This window comes from Procambarus clarkii, chromosome 54 (assembly GCF_040958095.1).
Source record: "Procambarus clarkii isolate CNS0578487 chromosome 54, FALCON_Pclarkii_2.0, whole genome shotgun sequence".
Lineage (NCBI taxonomy): Eukaryota > Metazoa > Arthropoda > Malacostraca > Decapoda > Cambaridae > Procambarus > Procambarus clarkii.
In genome coordinates, this window is record NC_091203.1 from 13,311,139 (window position 1) to 13,335,655 (window position 24,517).

The window sequence follows — 24,517 nt, forward strand, 5'->3', positions numbered from 1 at the left end:
TCCTTTTCCTCTTTAAAATTTTTGCATCATCAGCAAATAATGAAAGGAATGAATCTTTTCCCTCTTGAAGTTCATTTACATATATCAGAAACAGTGCTTAGCGCCACTCATGCTGTGAGTAAACATGCTGCCACAATGACAACAAAAAGGAGGCATGGTCCGGGACCATGCCTCGGGACACTAAGCCCCGAAATCAGCTCAAGATAACCTCAAGATGCAGTATATAGCGTATAAATTAAAGAGAAGAAAAATGTGGATAATAGATTAAAAAGAACATAATATGTATTGAATAGTAAATAACTGTTCATATGAGTGTTAAAGGGAGTTTTATAACACATTAAGTATAGTTACTCAGAATTTGTCAGGATACGCATGAGAATAACAATAAAAACTATGTTTCAAGAATTGTAGGAAATTCAGGAGTTTGTATCAAGTGTGACCATCACGCCTCAACACGGAAGATTTCACTGACGCCTTTGAGATAAATTTAGCTCTGATGGCTTCGTGCCGCAGTTAATTTGTCAAACAGAATGTTTAATATTATTGTATATATAAATGTATATATAAATATTTAATATATATATATATATATATATATATATATAAATATATATATATGTATATATATATATATATATATATATATATATATATATATATATATATATATATATATATACATGTATATATATATATATATATATATATATATATATATATATATATATATATATATATATATTTATATATATATATATATATATATATATATATATATATATATATATATATATATATATATATATTTGTATATATATATATATATATTGATACTGATATATATATACTGATACTGATACTGAGAGATTCAGCAAGAATACACGATCCTTCTTTCACTGAATGTTCATATCAGTGGGATGTTCTTGCAGCCCCAGCAACCATTATTGAGCCAACAAAACAACACAAACAATCCGGCTGGGACCACCCTGTAGTGGAAAAAGTAGCTGATGCAATGCTCAGCGTCGCAACATCAGACAAGGAGAAAACCCGTGTCAGACAGTGCGTGGCAACCATGCAGGAGACTTCCTCCTGGCAGTACCCATGTCAGCAATGGGCACACGCCTAGATCCAGAATCCCTTCGTGTAGCAGTGGCCCTCCCTCTTGGTGCCCCAATTCACACTGAATACAAGTGTATTTGCAACAGAGTGGAAGCAGACCAATACGGACTGCATGGGTTGCATTGCGAAAGCACAAAGAGCTGACATGCAAGACACAACGAGGTCAATGACATCATCAAGAGAAACCTCGTCTCAGCTAGGTGCCCAGCGGAGAGAGAACCTCGCATCCTAGGTGTCCAAAACCTGGATTTCCCTGCACTTCGCCCTGATGGCATCACCATATACTCCTGGAAGGAGGGTAGACAGTTGGTGTGGGACTACACGTGTGTATCCACCTTGGCTGACACCTATGTACACTTCGGAGCTGATCACGCATGTGGGGCGGCCAACCACAGGGAAACAGCAAAATCACTCAAGTACAGGAGACTGGATGGTCAATACCTCTTTGTTCCCATAGCGTCTCAGACGCATGGCCCCTGGGGCAAGAGTGCCTTGGGATTTCTCAAGGAATTAGGTTCCAAGCTCATTGACGTCACCAGATACCCAAGAACTTCCAGTGTTTTGTTTCAGCGTCTCAGTTTGGCGATCCAGAGGGGAAATGCTTGCTGCGTCCTCGGTTCCTGTCCGGAAGCGGAGGAGCTTCAAGAGATCCATAACCTTTAGGCATTTGTCTTGTATGTTTTGTAACCTTTAAATACACAATAAAGAACAAAAAAAAAGGAAGGGGGTGGAAGGAGAAAAGCACACAAACTGTATTGGAGGGGACCTACATTCCCTCCAATGCGTTATGTGTGGTTTCCTCCGAGGTTATGGGTCCCCGTTCTTCCAGCCAGAGGTGGTACTCCCTTCCCTATTAATATATATATATATATATATATATATATATATATATATATATATATATATATATATATATATATATATATATATATATATATATATATATATATATATATATATATATTTATATATATATATATTATTAAATATGACCGAAAAAGTAAGATTAATAATTCTAACACGAATTTTCTCCATCTTTCGTACATTTCATTTCACTGTTGGTGGTAATTAAAAAATCAATTCTCCAAAATTCATTTTTATTTCTAGTCTGACGCGACACTTGAGCGCGTTTCGTAAAACTTATTACATTTTCAAAGACTGTTTCGTGTTCTGTCTTGTGTTTAGGAATTTAATACCCTATTAATACCACCTCACCCCATCCACCTCACTCAAATGTAGATATAAAGAAATCGAAGTATTGTAAGTTCTATTCAGTTGTGTATGTGTAAACTAAAGTCTTTGAAAATGTAGTAAGTTTTATGAAACGCGCTCAAGTGTCGCGTCAGACTAGAAATAAAAATAAATTTTGGAGAATTTATTTTTGAATTACCACCAACAGTGAAAAGAACCGTACGAAAGATCGAGAAAATTCGTGTTAGAATTATTAATCTTACTTTTTCGGTCATATTTAATAATGTATGTCTACAGGAAAGACTGCTACCAAAATATACTAATATTAAAACGCACGACCCAGCAGCAAGGAATCAAGCCTTCACGATAAAATATCGCCAGGATCTGATTCGTGATCAGATATACAAGGCTGAAAATGAAATCAAAGACAACAAAACGCAACTACTTCATGCTACAAACGAATGGAGAAATAGCAACATCGACGAAATTCTCCGTACCCGCATTGAACAACATCTCGACTACCTCACACACCGACATCACCTCAGCACTGAAACAAGGATCATCAAGAAACTAACAACGTTATATGGAGGACCTATGGCAATTCCACGACCAAGAGATAGCTTTCTGAACCTTGCAGGAATTAACCTCACTGATGACCAAGTCACTCTCCTAAATCTAGGTATAAACTGTAAAGTTATGTCCAGACCGAGTGAGATGGCCCGGAAAGTGGAGTTGGAAATTCTGTTGGACGACATATTCGACCTCGAGACACAAAAGAAGGTCACTACCAAAGATACCTTACAAGCAGAACTTATTGCGGAAGGAGGAAAGAATCGTGGCAACTACAGAAGCACCATACTGTCCCCCGAGCTCAAAGCGGCAGCTAAAAGCTTTCGTGAGAACAAGGAGATAGTTGTCAGGAGAGGTGACAAGTCGCCAATATACGTCATTCTTAAAAAAGACGAATATCTGGCGCAAATTTACATTTGCCTAACACTACATTACTTGAAAAGTCTAGCACATGTTGGAATAAAGTTAGGTTTAACCGAGGGAAGTACTAAAGCTACAACATGAGATTACTTGCCAACCACTAATCATATTTCAGTATGGAAATATTTACCAAGGTAAACTATCCCTGTATATACCAAGTATGCAGTACTTGCTAAGATTAACAAGGAATCGTAGACAGTGCATTGTCTTAACGAAAAGTAAAACATATTAAATATTTAATATTTAACATTTAACTAGGGTTTTATATTTGTTAACCTAAAGGAAAATCTTATAATATAATATGTAATTGATTATATATGGAAAAAAAAATAAAATAAAGAGATAAGAAACATATTAATTACAGCTTTCTCAGTGGAACGTCACTATAACATTGAGATACGATTCAAGGACTCAAGACTCTCCGGTATAAAAGCCCGGCATCACTGCTGCAAGACACACTCGCTCAGCTGTGGCCACAGCTAACCAACTTTCAGCCATGAAGCTCTTGGTAAGTTGCATTAACAATCGGACTCTCTGATATTGGTTAATATTTAATGTAATGTATTACATAAAATATCAAGGAAAGTAGTAGTCTTTTCGAAGAATATTTCATTTACGCGAATGAAAATATAGTACTTTACTGCTAAATATTATATGACTGTACGTGTGATTTTTCATATTTAGGTGCTTGTGATCCTGGCGGCTGCCGCTTGCGCTTCTGAGATTGAGAAGCGAGATGCAGAGCCCAGTTACGTGACGAGCAATTACGGTAGTGCTTACCCAGCATACAGTCACCGTTACCACAATGGAAAGAGGTCTGCCGAGCCAGAGCCTGAACCATCATACCCAATTTATTCCTCCGGCCTTCGACATGGTTATGATCGTCATTACTACAAGAGGTCTGCCGAACCAGAGCCTGAACCATCGTATCCTCTCTACTACGCTCCCCGTCATGGTTATCGCCGACATTTCTACAAGAGGTCTGCAGATCCTGAACCATCCTACTCAGTCTTCTCTAATTATGGTTACCGGCCACTAAACTATTATAGTCAACACTATTACTAGATTTCTGCTGACCTAAATGACACCATCTCTACTTACATTTAGGTCTATGGGAAATCAAACTATATGGTAAACCATCTCAACAATAATTTTCAGACTACGAGGCCTACATGACAAACAATTGCAAAGATCACACTCATCGCCAGGATTACTATCATTATGACATCAATGAGCTGAAATATGCATTAAATTATTCAACAAGTTTAATGTTATTTTGTTGAGTGTTCTGTTGTACAGCAAAGAAATAAATCTATATAATAATTGTTAAGTTTATTATTAATTATCATTTGCATCATTAATATCATAGTGGTATCATAACGATGAAAACGATTCAATGTGTTTCCGGTTGCTTGACATGGTTAAGATGTTTAATGTTGATATGGTTAATATATCTGGAAGAATATATTAACGTCCGTCAATAATATTGATGAAAAAAGATGTATGTAATAAATTAATTTTATAGAGAAAATACTTGTATATATTGCGATTTGGTACTGAACCTATGAAACGATTTGCGTGGAAATTGTATGCTTGCTTTAGGAGGCATGCGATGTATAGACGTATATTTTAAATACACACTACATGTCTAATAACATTTTGAAAAAACTAAATTCTATATAACAGTTTCCTATCAAATGCAATACAGTAAGTTCAGATTGAGATGTCAGCATTTAAATATTTTTAATATTTAAATGTATTTATATTTAAATAAAATTAAATATTTATATATAAATAAAATAAAAAAATATATTTTTTTTATGTATACTCTATACAGACGTTAGCTGGAAGGAATAGAGTTGGATGGGAAGGGGCCACGACTCGCCGAGCCAAAGCATCCATTTTATAAATATTGTCGGTTCTTTCCTCTGATGCAAATATGGGTAATATATGATAATATTTACTAAGACTCGCATTAATGCAAGGTTAAAGTGATATTAGTTTATAAGTAGAGTATTCTGAGTGTTGATGAAATATATTTACTGACAATTTTAGACGAAAAAATTTATATCAGCCCACGAGGGCTAGTTCACTGTACTCACCTATTTGTGTTTGCGGGGGTTACGCTCTGGCTCTTTGGTACCGCCTCTCAACTCTCAATCAACTGGTGTACAGATTCCTGAGCCTACTGGGCTCTTTCATATCTACATTTGAAACTTTGTATGGAGTCAACCTCCACCACATCACTGCCTTATGCATTCCATCTGTTAACTACCCTGACACTGAAAATGTTGTTTCTAATGTCCCTGTGGCTGGCTCATTTGGGTACTCAGTTTCCACCTGTGTCCCCTTATTCGTGTACCACCCGTGTTAAACAGTTTATCTTTATCTACCCGAATGGAGCCAGTTGGCCGAGCGGACAGCACGCTTTACACGTGATCCTGTGGCCTCGGGTTCGATCCCGGGCTTCGGCGAGAAACGACGGGCAGAGTTTCTTTCACCCTATGCCCCTGTTACATAGCAGTAAATAGGTACCTGGGAGTTAGTCAGCTGTCACGGGCTGCTTCCTGGAGGTGGCGGCCTGTTTGAGGACCAGACCGCGGGGACACTAAAGCCCAGAAATCAACTCAAGATAACCCTGTCAATTCCTTTGAGAATTTTGTATGAAGTGATCTTGTCTCCCCTTACTCTTCTGTCTTCCAGTGTCATGAGGTTCATTTCACGCAGCTTTTCCTCGTAACTTATGCCTCTTAGTTCTGGGACTAGCCTAGTGGCATATCTCAGAACTTTTTCCAGCTTCGTCTTTTGCTTGACAAGGTACAGACTCCATGCTGGGGCCCCATACTCAAGGATTGGTCATACATATAGGGTATAGAGAGTTCTGAATGATTCCTTACACAGGTTTCTGAAGGCAGTTCTGATGTTAGATAGTCTCGCATACGTCGCAGATGTTATTCTCTTGATGTGGGCTTCAGGAGACTAGGTTTGGTGTAACATCAACTTCTAGATCTTTCTCTATGTCCGTTTAATGAATGACTTTATCTCTCATTCAGTATCCTGTGTCTGACCTCCTGTTTCCACTGTATAGTTTCATGACCTTGCATTTACTCGAGGTGGAACTTTAGTAGACATTTGTTAGACCATTCATTCAATCTGTCTAGGTCATCTTGGAGCCTCATATTATCTTCCGCCGTCCTTTTCCTCTTTAAAATTTTTGCATCATCAGCAAATAATGAAAGGAATGAAGCTTTTCCCTCTTGAAGTTCATTTACATATATCAGGAACAGTGCTTAGCGCCACTCATGCTGTGAGTAAACATGCTGCCACAATGACAACAAAAAGGAGGCATGGTCCGGGACCATGCCTCGGGACACTAAGCCCCGAAATCAGCCCAAGATAACCTCAAGATGCAGTATATAGCGTATAAATTAAAGAGAGGAAAAATGTGGATAATAGATTAAAAGAACATAATAAGTATTGATAGTAAATAACTGTTCATATGAGTGTTAAAGGGAGTTTTATAACACATTAAGTATAGTTACTCAGAATTTGTCAGGATACGCATGAGAATAACAATAAATACTATGTTTCAAGAATTGTAGGAAATTCAGGAGTTTGTATCAAGTGTGACCATCACGCCTCAACACAGAAGATTTCACTGACGCCTTTGAGATAAATTTAGCTCTGATGGCTTCGTGCCGCAGTTAATTTGGCAAACAGAATGTTTAATATTATTGTATATATATATATTTTATATATAAATGTATATATAAATATTTAATATATATATATATACATATATATATATATATATATATATATATATATATATATATATATATATATATATATATATATATATATGTATATATATATATATATATATATATATATATATATATATATGTATATATATATATATATATATATATATATATATATATATATATGTCGTACCTAGTAGCCAGAACTCACTTCTCAGCCTACTATTCAAGGCCCGATTTGCCTAATAAGCCAAGTTTTCCTGAATTAATATATTTACTATAATTTTTTTCTTATGAAATGATAAAGCTACCCTTTTCACTATGTATGAGGTCAATTTTTTTTTATTGGAGTTAAAATTAACGTAGATATATGACCGAACCTAACCAACCCTACCTAACCTAACCTAACCTATATAAATAGGTAAGGTTAGGTTAGGTAGCCAAAAAAAGCTAGGTTAGGTTAGGTTAGGTAGGTTAGGTCGACGAAAAAACATTAATTCATGAAAACTTGGCTTATTAGGCAAATCGGGCCTTGCATAGTAGGCTGAGAAGTGAGTTCTGGCTACTAGGTACGACATATATATATATATATATATATATATATATATATATATATTTGTATATATATATATATATATATATATATATATATATATATATATATATATATATATATATATATATATATATATATATATTGATACTGATATATATACTGATACTGATATATATACTGATACTGATACTGAGAGATTCAGCAAGAATACACGATCCTGCTTTCACTGAATGTTCATATCAGTGGGATGTTCTTGCAGCCCCAGCAACCATTATTGAGCCAACAAAACAACACAAACAATCCGGCTGGGACCACCCTGTAGTGGAAAAAGTAGTTGATGCCATGCTCAGCGTCGCAACATCAGACAAGGAGAAAACCCGTGTCAGACAGTGCGTGCCAACCATGCAGGAGACTTCCTCCTGGCAGTACCCATGTCAGCAATGGGCACAAGCCTAGATCCAGAATCCCTTCGTGTAGCAGTGGCCCTCCCCCTTGGTGCCCCAATTCACACTGAATACAAGTGTATTTGCAACAGAGTGGAAGCAGACCAATACGGACTGCATGGGTTGCATTGCGGAAGCACAAAGAGCTGGCATGCAAGACACAAAGAGGTCAATGACATCATCAGGAGAAACCTCGTCTGAGCTAGGTGCCCAGCGGAGAGAGAACCACGCATCCTAGGTGTCCAAAACCTGGATTTCCCTGCACTTCGCCCTGATGGCATCACCATATACTCCTGGAAGGAGGGTAGACAGTTGGTGTGGGACTACACGTGTGTATCCACCTTGGCTGACACCTATGTACACTTCGGAGCTGATCACGCAGGTGGGGCGGCCAACCACAGGGAAACAGCAAAATCACTCAAGTACAGGAGACTGGAAGGTCAATACCTCTTTGTTCCCATAGCGTCTCAGACGCATGGCCCCTGGGGCAAGAGTGCCTTGGGATTTCTCAAGGAATTAGGTTCCAAGCTCATTGACGCCACCAGATACCCAAGAGCTTCCAGTGTTTTGTTTCAGCGTCTCAGTGTGGCGATCCAGAGGGGAAATGCTTGCTGCGTCCTCGGTTCCTGTCCGGAAGCGGAGGAGCTTCAAGAGATCCATAACCTTTAGGCATTTGTCTTGTATGTTTTGTAACCTTTAAATACACAATAAAGAACAAAAAAAAAAAAGGAAGGGGGGTGGTAGGAGAAATGCACACAAACTGTATTGGAGGGGACCTACATTCCCTCCAATGCGTTATGTGTGGTTTCCTCCGAGGTTATGGGTCCCCGTTCTTCCAGCCAGAGGTGGTACTCCCTTCCCTATTAATATATATATATATATATATATATATATATATATATATATATATATATATATATATATATATATATATATATATATATATATATATATTTATTTATTTATTTATATATATATATATATTATTAAATATGACCGAAAAAGTAAGATTAATAATTCTAACACGAATTTTCTCCATCTTTCGTACATTTCATTTCACTGTTGGTGGTAATTAAAAAATCAATTCTCCAAAACTCATTTTTATTTCTAGTCTGACGCGACACTTGAGCGTGTTTCGTAAAACTTATTACATTTTCAAAGACTGTTTCGTGTTCTGTCTTGTGTTTAGGAATTTAATACCCTATTAATACCACCTCACCCCATCCACCTCACTCAAATGTAGATATAAAGAAATCGAAGTTGTGTAAGTTCTATTCAGTTGTGTATGTGTAAACTAAAGTCTTTGAAAATGTAGTAAGTTTTATGAAACGCGCTCAAGTGTCGCGTCAGACTAGAAATAAAAATAAATTTTGGAGAATTTATTTTTGAATTACCACCAACAGTGAAAAGAACCGTACGAAAGATCGAGAAAATTCGTGTTAGAATTATTAATCTTACTTTTTCGGTCATATTTAATAATGTATGTCTACAGGAAAGACTGCTACCAAAATATACTAATATTAAAACGCACGACCTAGCAGCAAGGAATCAAGCCTTCACGGTAAAATATCGCCAGGATCTGATTCGTGATCAGATATACAAGGCAGAAAATGAAATCAAAGACAACAAAACGCAACTACTTCATGCTACAAACGAATGGAGAAATAGCAACATCGACGAAAGTCTCCGTACCCGCATTGAACAACATCTCGACTACCTCACACACCGACATCACCTCAGCACTGAAACAAGGATCATCAAGAAACTAACAACGTTATATGGAGGACCTATGGCAATTCCACGACCAAGAGATGGCTTCCTGAACCTTGCAGGAATTAACCTCACTGAGGACCAAGTCACTCTCCTAAATCTAGGTATAAACTGTCACGTTATGTCCAGACCGAGTGAGATGGCCCGGAAAGTGGAGTTGGAAATTCTGTTGGACGACATATTCGACCTCGAGACACAAAAGAAGGTCACTACCAAAGATACCTTACAAGCAGAACTTATTGCGGAAGGAGGAAAGAATCGAGGCAACTACAGAAGCACCATACTGTCCCCCGAGCTCAAAGCGGCAGCTAAAAGCCTTCGTGAGAACAAGGAGATAGTTGTCAGGAGAGGTGACAAGTCGCCAATATACGTCATTCTTAAAAAAGACGAATATCTGGCGCAAATTTACATTTGCCTAACACTACATTACTTGAAAAGTCTAGCACATGTTGGAATAAAGTTAGGTTTAAGACTTTTAAACCGAGGGAAGTACTAAAGCTACAACATGAGATTACTTGCCAACCACTAATCATATTTCAGTATGGAAATATTTACCAAGGTAAACTATCCCTGTATATACCACGTATGCAGTACTTGCTAAGATTAACAAGGAATCGTAAACAGTGCATTGTCTTAACGAAAAGTAAAACATTAAATATTTAATATTTAACATTTAACTAGGGTTTTATATTTGTTAACCTAAAGGAAAATCTTATAATATAATATGTAATTTATTATATATGGAAAAAAAATAAAATAAAGAGATAAGAAACATATTAATTACAGCTTTCTCAGTGGAACGTCACTATAACATTGAGATACGATTCAAGGACTCAAGACTCTCCGGTATAAAAGCCCGGCATCACTGCTGCAAGACACACTCGCTCAGCTGTGGCCACAGCTAACCAACTTTCAGCCATGAAGCTCTTGGTAAGTTGCACTAACAATCGGACTCTCTGATATTGGTTAATATTTAATGTAATGTATTACATAAAATATCAAGGAAAGTAGTAGTCTTTTCGAAGAATATTTCATTTACGCGAATGAAAATATAGTACTTTACTGCTAAATATTATATGACTGTACGTGTGATTTTTCATATTTAGGTGCTTGTGATCCTGGCGGCTGCCGCTTGCGCTTCTGAGATTGAGAAGCGAGATGCAGAGCCCAGTTACGTGACGAGCAATTACGGTAGTGCTTACCCAGCATACAGTCACCGTTACCACAATGGAAAGAGGTCTGCCGAGCCAGAGCCTGAACCATCATACCCAATTTATTCCTCCGGCCTTCGACATGGTTATGATCGTCATTACTACAAGAGGTCTGCCGAACCAGAGCCTGAACCATCGTATCCTCTCTACTACGCTCCCCGTCATAGTTATCGCCGACATTTCTACAAGAGGTCTGCAGATCCTGAACCATCCTACTCAGTCTTCTCTAATTATGGTTACCGGCCACTAAACTATTATAGTCAACACTATTACTAGATTTCTGCTGACCTAAATGACACCATCTCTACTTACATTTAGGTCTATGGGAAATCAAACTATATGGTAAACCATCTCAACAATAATTTTCAGACTACGAGGCCTACATGACAAACAATTGCAAAGATCACACTCATCGCCAGGATTACTATCATTATGACATCAATGAGCTGAAATATGCATTAAATTATTCAACAAGTTTAATGTTATTTTGTTGAGTGTTCTGTTGTACAGCAAAGAAATAAATCTATATAATAATTGTTAAGTTTATTATTAATTATCATTTGCATCATTAATATCATAGTGGTATCATAACGATGAAAACGATTCAATGTGTTTCCGGTTGCTTGACATGGTTAAGATGTTTAATGTTGATATGGTTAATATATCTGGAAGAATATATTAACGTCCGTCAATAATATTGATGAAAAAAGATGTATGTAATAAATTAATTTTATAGAGAAAATACTTGTATATATTGCGATTTGGTACTGAACCTATGAAACGATTTGCGTGGAAATTGTATGCTTGCTTTAGGAGGCATGCGATGTATAGACGTATATTTTAAATACACACTACATGTCTAATAACATTTTGACAAAAACTAAATTCTATATAACAGTTTCCTATCAAATGCAATACAGTAAGTTCAGATTGAGATGTCAGCATTTAAATATTTTTAATATTTAAATGTATTTATATTTAAATAAAATTAAATATTTATATATAAATAAAATAAAAAAATATATTTTTTTTATGTATACTCTATACAGACGTTAGCTGGAAAGAATAGAGTTGGATGGGAAGGGGCCACGACTCGCCGAGCCAAAGCATCCATTTTATAAATATTGTCGGTTCTTTCCTCTGATGCAAATATGGGTAATATATGATAATATTTACTAAGACTCGCATTAATGCAAGGTTAAAGTGATATTAGTTTATAAGTAGAGTATTCTGAGTGTTGATGAAATATATTTACTGACAATTTTAGACGAAAAAATTTATATCAGCCCACGAGGGCTAGTTCACTGTACTCACCTATTTGTGTTTGCGAGGGTTACGCTCTGGCTCTTTGGTACCGCCTCTCAACTGTCAATCAACTGGTGTACAGATTCCTGAGCCTACTGGGCTCTTTCATATCTACATTTGAAACTTTGTATGGAGTCAACCTCCACCACATCACTGCCTAATGCATTCCATCTGTTAACTCAGTTTCCACCTCTGTCCCCTTGTTCGTGTACCACCCGTGTTAAACAGTTTATCTTTATCTACCCGAATGGAGCCAATTGGCCGAGCGGACAGCACGCTTTACACGTGATCCTGTGGCCCCGGGTTCGATCCCGGGCTTCGGCGAGAAACGATGGGCAGAGTTTCTTTCACCCTATGCCCCTGTTACATAGCAGTAAATAGGTACCTGGGAGTTAGTCAGCTGTCACGGACTGCTTCCTGGGGGTGGCGGCCTGTTTGAGGACCAGACCGCGGGGACACTAAAGCCCCGAAATCAACTCAAGATAACCTCAAGATGGAGTATATAGGGTATAAATTAAAGAGAGGAAAAATGTGGATAATAGAATAAAAGAACACAATAAGTATTGAATAATAAATAACTGTTCATATGAGTGTTAAGGGGAGTTTTATAACACATTAAGTATAGTTACTCAGAATTTGTCAGGATACGCATGAGAATAACAATAAAAACAATGTTTCAAGAATTGTAGGAACATCAGGAGTTTGTATCAAGTGTGACCATCACGCCTCAACACGGAAGATTTCACTGACGCCTTTGAGATAAATTTAGCTCTGATGGCTTCGTGCCGCAGCTAATTTGTCAAACAGAATGTTTAATATTATTGTGCAATATATAAATATATATATATATATATATATATATATATATATATATATATAGATATATATATATATATATATATATATATATATATATATATATATATATATATATATATATATATATGTATATATATATATATATATATATATATTTGTATATATATATATATATATATATGTATATATATATATATGTATATATATATATATATATATATATATATATATATATATATATATATATATATATATATATATATATATATATATATATATATATGTGTATATATATATATATTGATACTGATATATATACTGATACTGATACTGATAGATTCAGCAGGAATACACGATCCTGCTTTCACTGAATATTCAAATCAGTGGGATGTTCTTGCAGCCCCAGCAACCATTATAGAGCCAAAAAAACAACATAAACAATCCGGCTGGGAACACCCTGTAGTGGAAAAAGTAGCTGATGCCATGCTCAACATCGCAACATCAGACAAAGAGAAAGCCCGTGTCAGAGCATTGCGTGCCCCCCATGCAGGAGACTTCCTTCTGGCAGTACCCATGTCAGCAATGGGCACACGCCTAGATCCAGAATCCCTTCGTGTAGCAGTGGCCCTCCCCCTTGGTGCCCCAATTCACACTGAATACAAGTGTATTTGCAACAGAGTGGAAGCAGACCAATACGGACTAAATGGGTTGCATTGCGGAAGCACAAAGAGCTGGCATGCAAGACACAACGAGGTCAATGACATCATCAAGAGAAACCTCGTCTCAGCTAGGTGCCCAGCGGAGAGAGAACATCGCATCCTAGGTGTCCAAAACCTGGATTTCCCTGCACTTCGCCCTGATGGCATCACCATATACTCCTGGAAGGAGGGTATACAGTTGGTGTGGGACTACACATGTGTATCCACCTTGGCTGACACATATGTACACTTTGGAGCTGATCACGCCGGTGGGGCGGCCAACCACAGGGAAACAGCAAAATCACTCAAGTACAGGAGACTGGAAGGTCAATACCTCTTTGTTCCCATAGCGTCTCAGACGCATGGCCCCTGGGGCAAGAGTGCCTTGGGATTTCTCAAGGAATTAGGTTCCAAGCTCATTGACGTCACCAGATACCCAAGAACTTCCAGTGTTTTGTTTCAGCGTCTCAGTGTGGCGATCCAGAGGGGAAATGCTTGCTGCGTCCTCCGTTCCTGTCCGGAAGCGGAGGAGCTTCAAGAGATCCATAACCTTTAGGCATTTGTCTTGTATGTTTTGTAACCTTTAAATACACAATAAAGAACAAAAAAAAAAGGAAGGGGGTGGTAGGAGAAAAGCACACAAACTGTATTGGAGGGGACCTACATTCCCTCCAATGCGTTATGTGTGGTTTCCTCCAAGGTTATGGGTCCCCGTTCTTCCAGCCAGAGGTGGTACTCCCTTCCCTATTAATATATATATATATATATATATATATATATATATATATATATATATATATATATATATATATATATATATATATATATATATATATATTATTAAATATGACCAAAAAAGTAAGATTAATAATTCTAACACGAATTTTCTCCATCTTTCGTACATTTCATTTCACTGTTGGTGGTAATTAAAAAATCAATTCTCCAAAATTCATTTTTATTTCTAGTCTGACGCGACACTTGAGCGCGTTTCGTAAAACTTATTACATTTTCAAAAACTGTTTCGTGTTCTGTCTTGTGTTTAGGAATTTATTACCCTGTTAATACCACCTCACCCCATCCACCTCACTCAAATGTAGATATAAAGGAATCGAAGTTGTGTAAGTTCTATTCAGTTGTGTATGTGTAAACTAAAGTCTTTGAAAATGTAGTAAGTTTTATGAAACGCGCTCAAGTGTCGCGTCAGACTAGAAATAAAAATGAATTTTGGAGAATTTATTTTTGAATTACCACCAACAGTGAAAAGAACCGTACGGAAGATCGAGAAAATTCGTGTTAGAATTATTAATCTTACTTTTTCGGTCATATTTAATAATGTATGTCTACAGGGAAGACTGCTACCAAAATATACTAATATTAAAACGCACGACCCAGCAGCAAGGAATCAAGCCTTCACGATAAAATATCGCCAGGATCTGATTCGTGATCAGATATACAAGGCAGAAAATGAAATCAAAGACAACAAAACGCAACTACTTCATGCTACAAACGAATGGAGAAATAGCAACATCGACGAAAGTCTCCGTACCCGCATTGAACAACATCTCGACTACCTCACACACCGACATCACCTCAGCACTGAAACAAGGATCATCAAGAAACTAACAACGTTATATGGAGGACCTATGGCAATTCCACGACCAAGAGATAGCTTCCTGAACCTTGCAGGAATTAACCTCACTGATGACCAAGTCACTCTCCTAAATCTAGGTATAAACTGTCAAGTTATGTCCAGACCGAGTGAGATGGCCCGGAAAGTGGAGTTGGAAATTCTGTTGGACGACATATTCGACCTCGAGACACAAAAGAAGGTCACTACCAAAGATACCTTACAAGCAGAACTTATTGCGGAAGGAGGAAAGAATCGAGGCAACTACAGAAGCACCATACTGTCCCCCGAGCTCAAAGCGGCAGCTAAAAGCTTTCGTGAGAACAAGGAGATAGTTGTCAGGAGAGGTGACAAGTCGCCAATATACGTCATTCTTAAAAAAGACGAATATCTGGCGCAAATTTACATTTGCCTAACACTACATTACTTGAAAAGTCTAGCACATGTTGGAATAAAGTTAGGTTTAAGACTTTTAAACCGAGGGAAGTACTAAAGCTACAACATGAGATTACTTGCCAACCACTAATCATATTTCAGTATGGAAATATTTACCAAGGTAAACTATCCCTGTATATACCAAGTATGCAGTACTTGCTAAGATTAACAAGGAATCGTAAACAGTGCATTGTCTTAACGAAAAGTAAAACATATTAAATATTTAATATTTAACATTTAACTAGGGTTTTATATTTGTTAACCTAAAGGAAAATCTTATAATATAATATGTAATTGATTATATATGGAAAAAAAATAATAAAATAAAGAGATAAGAAACATATTAATTACAGCTTTCTCAGTGGAACGTCACTATAACATTGAGATATGATTCAAGGACTCAAGACTCTCCGGTATAAAAGCCCGGCATCACTGCTGCAAGACACACTCGCTCAGCTGTGGCCACAGCTAACCAACTTTCAGCCATGAAGCTCTTGGTAAGTTGCACTAACAATCGGACTCTCTGATATTGGTTAATATTTAATGTAATGTATTACATAAAATATCAAGGAAAGTAGTAGTCTTTTCGAAGAATATTTCATTTACGCGAATGAAAATATAGTACTTTACTGCTAAATATTATATGACTGTACGTGTGATTTTTCATATTTAGGTGCTTGTGATCCTGGCGGCTGCCGCTTGCGCTTCTGAGATTGAGAAGCGAGATGCAGAGCCCAGTTACGTGACGAGCAATTACGGTAGTGCCTACCCAGCATACAGTCACCGTTACCACAATGGAAAGAGGTCTGCCGAGCCAGAGCCTGAACCATCATACCCAATTTATTCCTCCGGCCCTCGACATGGTTATGATCGTCATTACTACAAGAGGTCTGCCGAACCAGAGCCTGAACCATCGTATCCTCTCTACTACGCTCCCCGTCATGGTTATCGCCGCCATTTCTACAAGAGGTCTGCAGATCCTGAACCATCCTACTCAGTCTTCTCTAATTATGGTTACCGGCCACTAAACTATTATAGTCAACACTATTACTAGATTTCTGCTGACCTAAATGACACCATCTCTACTTACATTTAGGTCTATGGGAAATCAAACTATATGGTAAACCATCTCAACAATAATTTTCAGACTACGAGGCCTACATGACAAACAATTGCAAAGATCACACTCATCGCCAGGATTACTATCATTATGACATCAATGAACTGAAATATGCATTAAATTATTCAACAAGTTCAATGTTATTTTGTTGAGTGTTCTGTTGTACAGCAAAGAAATAAATCTATATAATAATTGTTAAGTTTATTATTAATTATCATTTGCATCATTAATATCATAGTGGTATCATAACGATGAAAACGATTCAATGTGTTTCCGGTTGCTTGACATAGTTAAGATGTTTAATGTTGATATGGTTAATATATCTGGAAGAATATATTAACTTCCGTCAATAATATTGATGAAAAAAGATGTATGTAATTAATTAATTTTATAGAGAAAATACTTGTATATATTGCGATTTGGTACTGAACCTATGAAACGATTTCCGTGGAAATTGTATGCTTGCTTTAGGAGGCATGCGATGTATAGACGTATATTTTAAATACACACTACATGTCTAATAACATTTTGACAAAAACTAAATTCTATATAACAGTTTCCTATCAAATACAATACAGTAAGTTCAGATTGAGATGTCAGCATTTAAATATTTTTAATATTTAAATGTATTTATATTTAAATAAAATTAAATATTTATATTTTAATAAAATAAAAAATTATATATTTTTTTATGTATACTCTATACAGACGTTAGCTAGATGGAATAGAGTTGGATGGGAAGGGGCCACGACTCGCCGAGCCAAAGCATCCATTTTATAAATATTGTCGGTTCTTTCCTCTGATGCAAATATGGGTAATATATGATAATATTTACTAAGACTCGCATTAATGCAAGGTTAAAGTAATATTAGTTTATAAGTAGAGTATTCTGAGTGTTGATGAAATATATTTACTGACAATTTTAGACGAAAAAATTTATATCAGCCCACGGGGGCTAGTTCACTGTACTCACCTATTTGTGTTTGCGGGGGTTACGCTCTGGCTCTTTGGTACCGCCTCTCAACTGTCAATCAACTGGTGTACAGATTCCTGAGCCTACTGGGCTCTTTCATATCTACATTTGAAACTTTGTATGGAGTCAACCTCCACCACATCACTGCCTAATGCATTCCATCTGTTAACTCAGTTTCCACCTCTGTCCCCTTGTTCGTGTACCACCCGTGTTAAACAGTTTATCTCTATCTACCCGAATGGAGCCAATTGGCCGAGCGGACAGCACGCTTTACACGTGATCCTGTGGCCCCGGGTTCGATCTCGGGCTTCGGCGAGAAACGATGGGCAGAGTTTCTTTCACCCTATGCCCCTGTTACATAGCAGTAAATAGGTACCTGGGAGTTAGTCAGCTGTCACGGACTGCTTCCTGGGGGTGGCGGCCTGTTTGAGGACCAGACCGCGGGGACACTAAAGCCCCGAAATCAACTCAAGATAACCTCAAGATGGAGTATATAGGGTATAAATTAAAGAGAGGAAAAATGTGGATAATATAAAAGAACACAATAAGTATTGAATAATAAATAACTGTTCATATGAGTGTTAAAGTGAGTTTTATAACACATTAAGTATAGTTACTCAGAATTTGTCAGGATACGCATGAGAATAACAATAAAAACTATGTTTCAAGAATTGTAGGAAATTCAGGAGTTTGTATCAAGTGTGACCATCACGCCTCAACACGGAAGATTTCACTGACGCCTTTGAGATAAATTTAGCTCTGATGGCTTCGTGCCGCAGCTAATTTGTCAAACAGAATGTTTAATATTATTGTGCAATATATATAAATATATATATATATATATATATATATATATATATATATATATATATATATATATATATATATATATATATATATATATATATATATATATATATATCTATATATATATATATATATATATTTGTATATATATATATATATATATATATATATATATATATACATATATATATATATATATATATATATATATATATATATATATATATATATATATATATATATATATATATATATATTGATACTGATATATATACTGATACTGATACTGAGAGATTCAGCAGGAATACACGATCCTGCTTTCACTGAATGTTCAAATCAGTGGGATGTTCTTGCAGCCCCAGCAACCATTATAGAGCCAACAAAACAACATAAACAATCCGGCTGTAGTGGAAAAAAAAAAAAAAAAAATATATATTTATTTTTATTGCTGATTTTTATTTTCGTTTTTCTTTCCCAAACGTATTTCTATAAACACTGGGTGGCACATGGGTGACCCCCTCTCGCCCGACCGAACAACAACACCCCCTCCTCCCCCACACCTTAGCCTGGGAGACCTAGAGGGCGCCAGCGTGGCCCTCACTGCCGTTGTATTCCATACCCTGCACACCCACCTGTTTTTATCCGTTTTTGTTGAGATGGTCCACTCTGGGCACCTTCCGCCACTCCTGCACCTTCCCAGGACATTCACACAGCACTCTGTGAAAGCTAGGCACGGTGACGTCAGGATGTCCCTAGGTAATGGCTCAGTAAACAACAGAGCCTCCTATATATATATAGGAGGCTCTGAACAGAGCCTATATGTATATATGTATATATATATATATATATATATATATATATATATATATATATATATATATATATATATATATATATATATATATATATATATATATATATATATATATATATATATATATCGATGATTTCTGTGTTGTTTACTAGGATTTCTCTGGCGATGGTTTGGTTATGGGAAGAGATTATATGTTCCTTAATGGAGCCCTGTTGTTTATGCATCGTTAAACGCCTAGAAAGAGATGTTGTTGTCTTGCCTATATACTGGGTTTTTTGGAGCTTACAGTCCCCAAGTGGGCATTTGAAGGCATAGACGACGTTAGTCTCTTTTAAAGCGTTCTGTTTCGTGTCTGGAGAGTTTCTCATGAGTCTGAGAAAATGAAAAACGGCCAGCCTACTCATGAGAAACTCTCCAGACACGAAACAGAACGCTTTAAAAGAGACTAACGTCGTCTATGCCTATGCTATAATCTCTTCCCATAACCAAACCATCGCCAGAGAAATCCTAGTAAACAACACAGAAATCATCGATAGATACAGCGATAGCAGGCGGCTTGACGTTTGCGAGGCACTACACATCAAGAAGTCAACACCAGCAATCAACAGCCAATTATTGCACAACTATATTCTACCCACCTCAAGACTCCGCTCCAATATAGAAGCATCAAGAAATATGGACCAATAGGCTTTCTACAAACACTTCTATTCAATATCCATTGTTTCGTGTTCTGTCTTGTGTTGATACTTTTAATACCCTATTAATATCCTCTAGTGTTCTGTCTTGTGTTAATGCCACATCATCCTTCCCACCTCACTCAAATGTAGATATAAAATCAGGGAAACGCAAGTTCTAATCAGTTGTGTATTTGTGAAGTCTTTGAAAATGTAATAAGTTTTACGAAACGCGCCCGTGTCGCGTCAGACTAGAAATAAAAATGAATTTTGGAGAAGTGATTTTTGATTTACCTCCAACAGTGAAGCATAATGTACGAAAGATTGAGAAAATTCGTGTTAGAATTATTAATCTTACTTTTTCGGTCATATTTAATAAAATATATATAAATATATATATATATATATATATATATATATATATATATATATATATGTCGTACCTAGTAGCCAGAACTCACTTTTTGGCCTACTATTCAAGGCCCGATTTGCCTAATAAGCCAAGTTTTCCTGAATTAATATATTTTTTTTATATTTTTTTTTATGAAATGATAAAGCTACCCATTTCATTATGTATGAGGTCAATTTTTTTTTATTGGAGTTAAAATTAACGTAGATATATGACCGAACCTAACCAACCCTACCTAACCTAACCTAACCTATCTTTATAGGTTAGGTTTGGTTAGGTAGCCGAAAAAGTTAGGTTAGGTTAGGTTAGGTAGGTTAGGTAGTCGAAAAACAATTAATTCATGAAAACTTGGCTTATTAGGCAAATCGGGCCTTGCATAGTAGGCTGAGAAGTGCGTTCTGGCTACTAGGTACGACATATATATATATATATATATATATATATATATATATATATATATATATATATATATATATATATATATATATATATATATATGTCGTACCTAGTAGCCAGAACTCACTTCTCAGCCTACTATTCAAGGCCCGATTTGCCTAGTAAGCCAAGTTTTCCTGAATTAATATATTTACTATAATTTTTTTCTTATGAAATGATAAAGCAACCCTTTTCTCTATGTATGAGGTCAATTTTATTTTATTGGAGTTAAAATTAACGTAGATATATGACCGAACCTAACCAACCCTACCTAACCTAACCTAACCTATATTTATAGGTAAGGTTAGGTTAGGTAGCCAAAAAAAGCTAGGTTAGGTTAGGTTAGGTAGGTTAGGTAGACGAAAAAACATTAATTCATGAAAACTTGGCTTATTAGGCAAATCGGGCCTTGAATAGTAGGCTGAGAAGTGCGTTCTGGCTATTAGGTACGACATATATATATATATATATATATATATATATATGTCGTACCTAGTAGCCAGAACGCACGTTTTGGCCTACTATTCAAGGCCCGATTTGCCTAATAAGCCAAGTTTTCCTGAAATAATATATATTCTCTAATTTTTGTCTTATGAAAGGATAAATCTACCCTTTTCATTATGTATGAGGTCAATTTTTCTTTATTGGAGTTAAAATTAACGTAGATATTTGACCGAACCTAACCAACCCTACCTAACCTAACCTAACCTATCTTTATAGGTTAGGTTAGGTTAGGTTAGGTAGCCGAAAAAGTTAGGTTAGGTTAGGTTAGGTAGGTTAGGTAGTCGAAAAACAATTAATTCATGAAAACTTGGCTTATTAGGCAAATCGGGCCTTGCATAGTAGGCTGAGAAGTGCGTTCTGGCTACTAGGTACGACATATATATATATATATATATATATATATATATATATATATATATATATATATATATATATATATATATATATATATATATATATATATATATATATATATATATATATATATATATATATATATATATATATGCACTCAGGTTAATCACAAGTGAGGACAAAATTTTGCCCAGGGATGAAACCACAGCCCAAGCACTGAGAGAAAAACACCCCGTCAGGGATGTAGGTGGACCTCCCCCACAGGTCAGGCTCGCCCCTAATCAGGAACCTCTCGTCCTCCGGGAGTCAGAGGTTTAGAAAGCTATCGTTTCATTTCCCCCGGGCTCCTCAGGAGGCTACACGGGGGTAAGACCTCAACATGTGAAGGAAATGGTGAACCCTGTTCTTGGCCCAGCTGCAGAAGCGCTCCTGACAGAAATCACAACGTTTGTCAACAACTGCCTCGCCAGGTTAATCCCTGATGAAATCAAACCATTTTTCTTTGGTGCATCCCTATGTGCCCTCAAAAAGAAGGGGGGAGGAATCAGACCCATTGCCGTTGGTAATACCCTTCGCCGCCTAGTTGCAAGGGCTGCTGTCAGAAGTATCCGAACGGAAGCAGCCACCATGCTGCAACCCAACCAGCTGGGGTTTGGAGTCCCCCAAGGCTGTGAAGCAGCGGCTCATGCTGCACGAGCCTACATTAGCTCTCTTACTGAAGACCAGGCTGTAGTAAAATTAGATTTTAAAAACGCTTTTAACTCGGTCAAAAGGGAAGCAATCCTCACTGCAGTCCAGGAACATTGCCCAAGCATTCTCCCGTTTGTGTCAGCAGGCTACAGCAAAGACTCAACCCTCCTGTTTGGCAAACATGAAGTCACCTCAGCAGAGGGAATTCAACAGGGTGACCCACTTGCACCGTTCCTCTTTTCCATAGCGGTTCGAGAAATTACAACCAGACTGTCCAGCGAGCTCAACATCTGGTTCCTGGATGATGGCACTCTGGCAGGCACACAAGATTCCCTGCTAGAAGACTTACAGCTGGTGAAGACACGGGGGGAGTCCATGGGTCTCGTTCTTAGCCCCTCCAAGTGCGAAATTATTGCATCTAGTGAAGTAATCATTAGAGCAGTGAAATCAGTTCTACCAGAAGCCTCAGTCGTTAAACCTACCGACAGCACACTACTCGGAGCACCTCTGGGCAACAATGCCATTGCTGCAGTCCTTGACGAAAAGTTTAGAGACCTAAAGAGGATGGAAGAGAGAATTGGGGACTTGGACTCCCACGATGCCCTCTACCTTCTCACAAAGTGCCTTACCCTGCCCAGGCTAACATACTTCTTAAGGTGTGCACCAACTTTTGGCAACCCACTTCTAAATCAATATGATGAGCTCCTCAGGTCAATATTCAGGAAGGCGCTCAACCTAGATTTAGATGACAGTCAGTGGGACCAAGCAACACTACCAGTGAGATTTGGAGGGATAGGCATACGAAAGGCAACTGAGGTAGCACTTCCAGCATTCTTATCCTCATGTACAGCAGCCAACGAATTGGTAGGGCAGATCCTACCAGAGCGTATGAGAGAGACAGCGGGAACTCATGATCAAACGTTCATCGAAGCAGCCAGACAATGGGACACCATTGCACACCCTCAACCCCGACCACAAGTCCCAAAAGACCACAAGCAGGCCCACTGGGATAGCCCCATAATGGAAAAGACTGTCACAGCAATGCTTGACAACGCTGATGCTGAAAACAAAGCCCGCCTCCTAGCGGTAACAGCACCCCACGCCGGGGATTTTTTATTTGCTGTGCCCAATGCAGCCCTGGGAACTCGCCTCAGTCATGACGCTCTCCGCATTGGAGTTGCCCTTCGCCTTGCCGCCCCCATCCTCACCGAACATAGGTGCATCTGCGGAACTGCGATGGCAGACCAATATGGTCGTCATGGTCTGGTATGTCGTAAATCACAGGGTAAAATTGCAAGACATGAAGAAGTCAACGACATCATCAAGAGGAGCCTCGCCACAGCCCGCTGCCCGGCACAAAGAGAACCACACTTATCCAGACCTAACGACCCTCAGAAGCGCCCTGATGGGGTCACCTTGCTACCTTGGAAGGATGGTAAGCAAGTGGTATGGGACTACACGTGCGCTGCCACACTGGCCAGTACCTACCTCCACTACAGCACACGTGAAAGCGGTGGTGCTGCTTCTTTCAGGGAATTGCAGAAAATTGTCGCAGCTTTGTTCCGATCGGCTCGGAGACCCTCGGTTCGTGGGGAAAATGTGCATTGAAGTTCCTGAAGGAATTGGGGGACAAATTGATCAGCGCTACAAAAGACCAGAGAGCAAAAAGTTTCTTGTTCCAGCGCCTCAGTGTTGCGATTCAGAGGGGAAATGCCTGTTGCGTCTTGGGCACTAGTCCAACTTCAGAGGAATTCGAAGAAGTGTTTGACTTGCAACAATGATCGAACCCGTCTGTGACATTCATCAATG

At 37.6% G+C, this 24,517-nt stretch overlaps 2 protein-coding genes across 2 annotated transcripts; both read left to right on the top strand.

Annotated features, from left to right (window-relative positions):
• The first annotated feature begins 3,796 nt into the window (after positions 1-3,796).
• LOC138352683 (uncharacterized) lies at positions 3,797-4,365 on the top strand. Its single transcript, XM_069305260.1, has 2 exons — positions 3,797-3,808; positions 3,985-4,365. The coding sequence occupies exons 1-2, from the start codon at positions 3,797-3,799 to the stop codon at positions 4,363-4,365; spliced, it is 393 nt and encodes a 130-aa protein (XP_069161361.1).
• A 6,386-nt stretch (positions 4,366-10,751) lies between these two features.
• LOC138352684 (uncharacterized) lies at positions 10,752-11,320 on the top strand. The gene is made up of 2 exons (XM_069305261.1): positions 10,752-10,763; positions 10,940-11,320. Exons 1-2 carry the CDS (start codon positions 10,752-10,754, stop codon positions 11,318-11,320), a joined length of 393 nt encoding a protein of 130 aa, XP_069161362.1.
• The last annotated feature ends 13,197 nt before the right edge of the window (positions 11,321-24,517 follow it).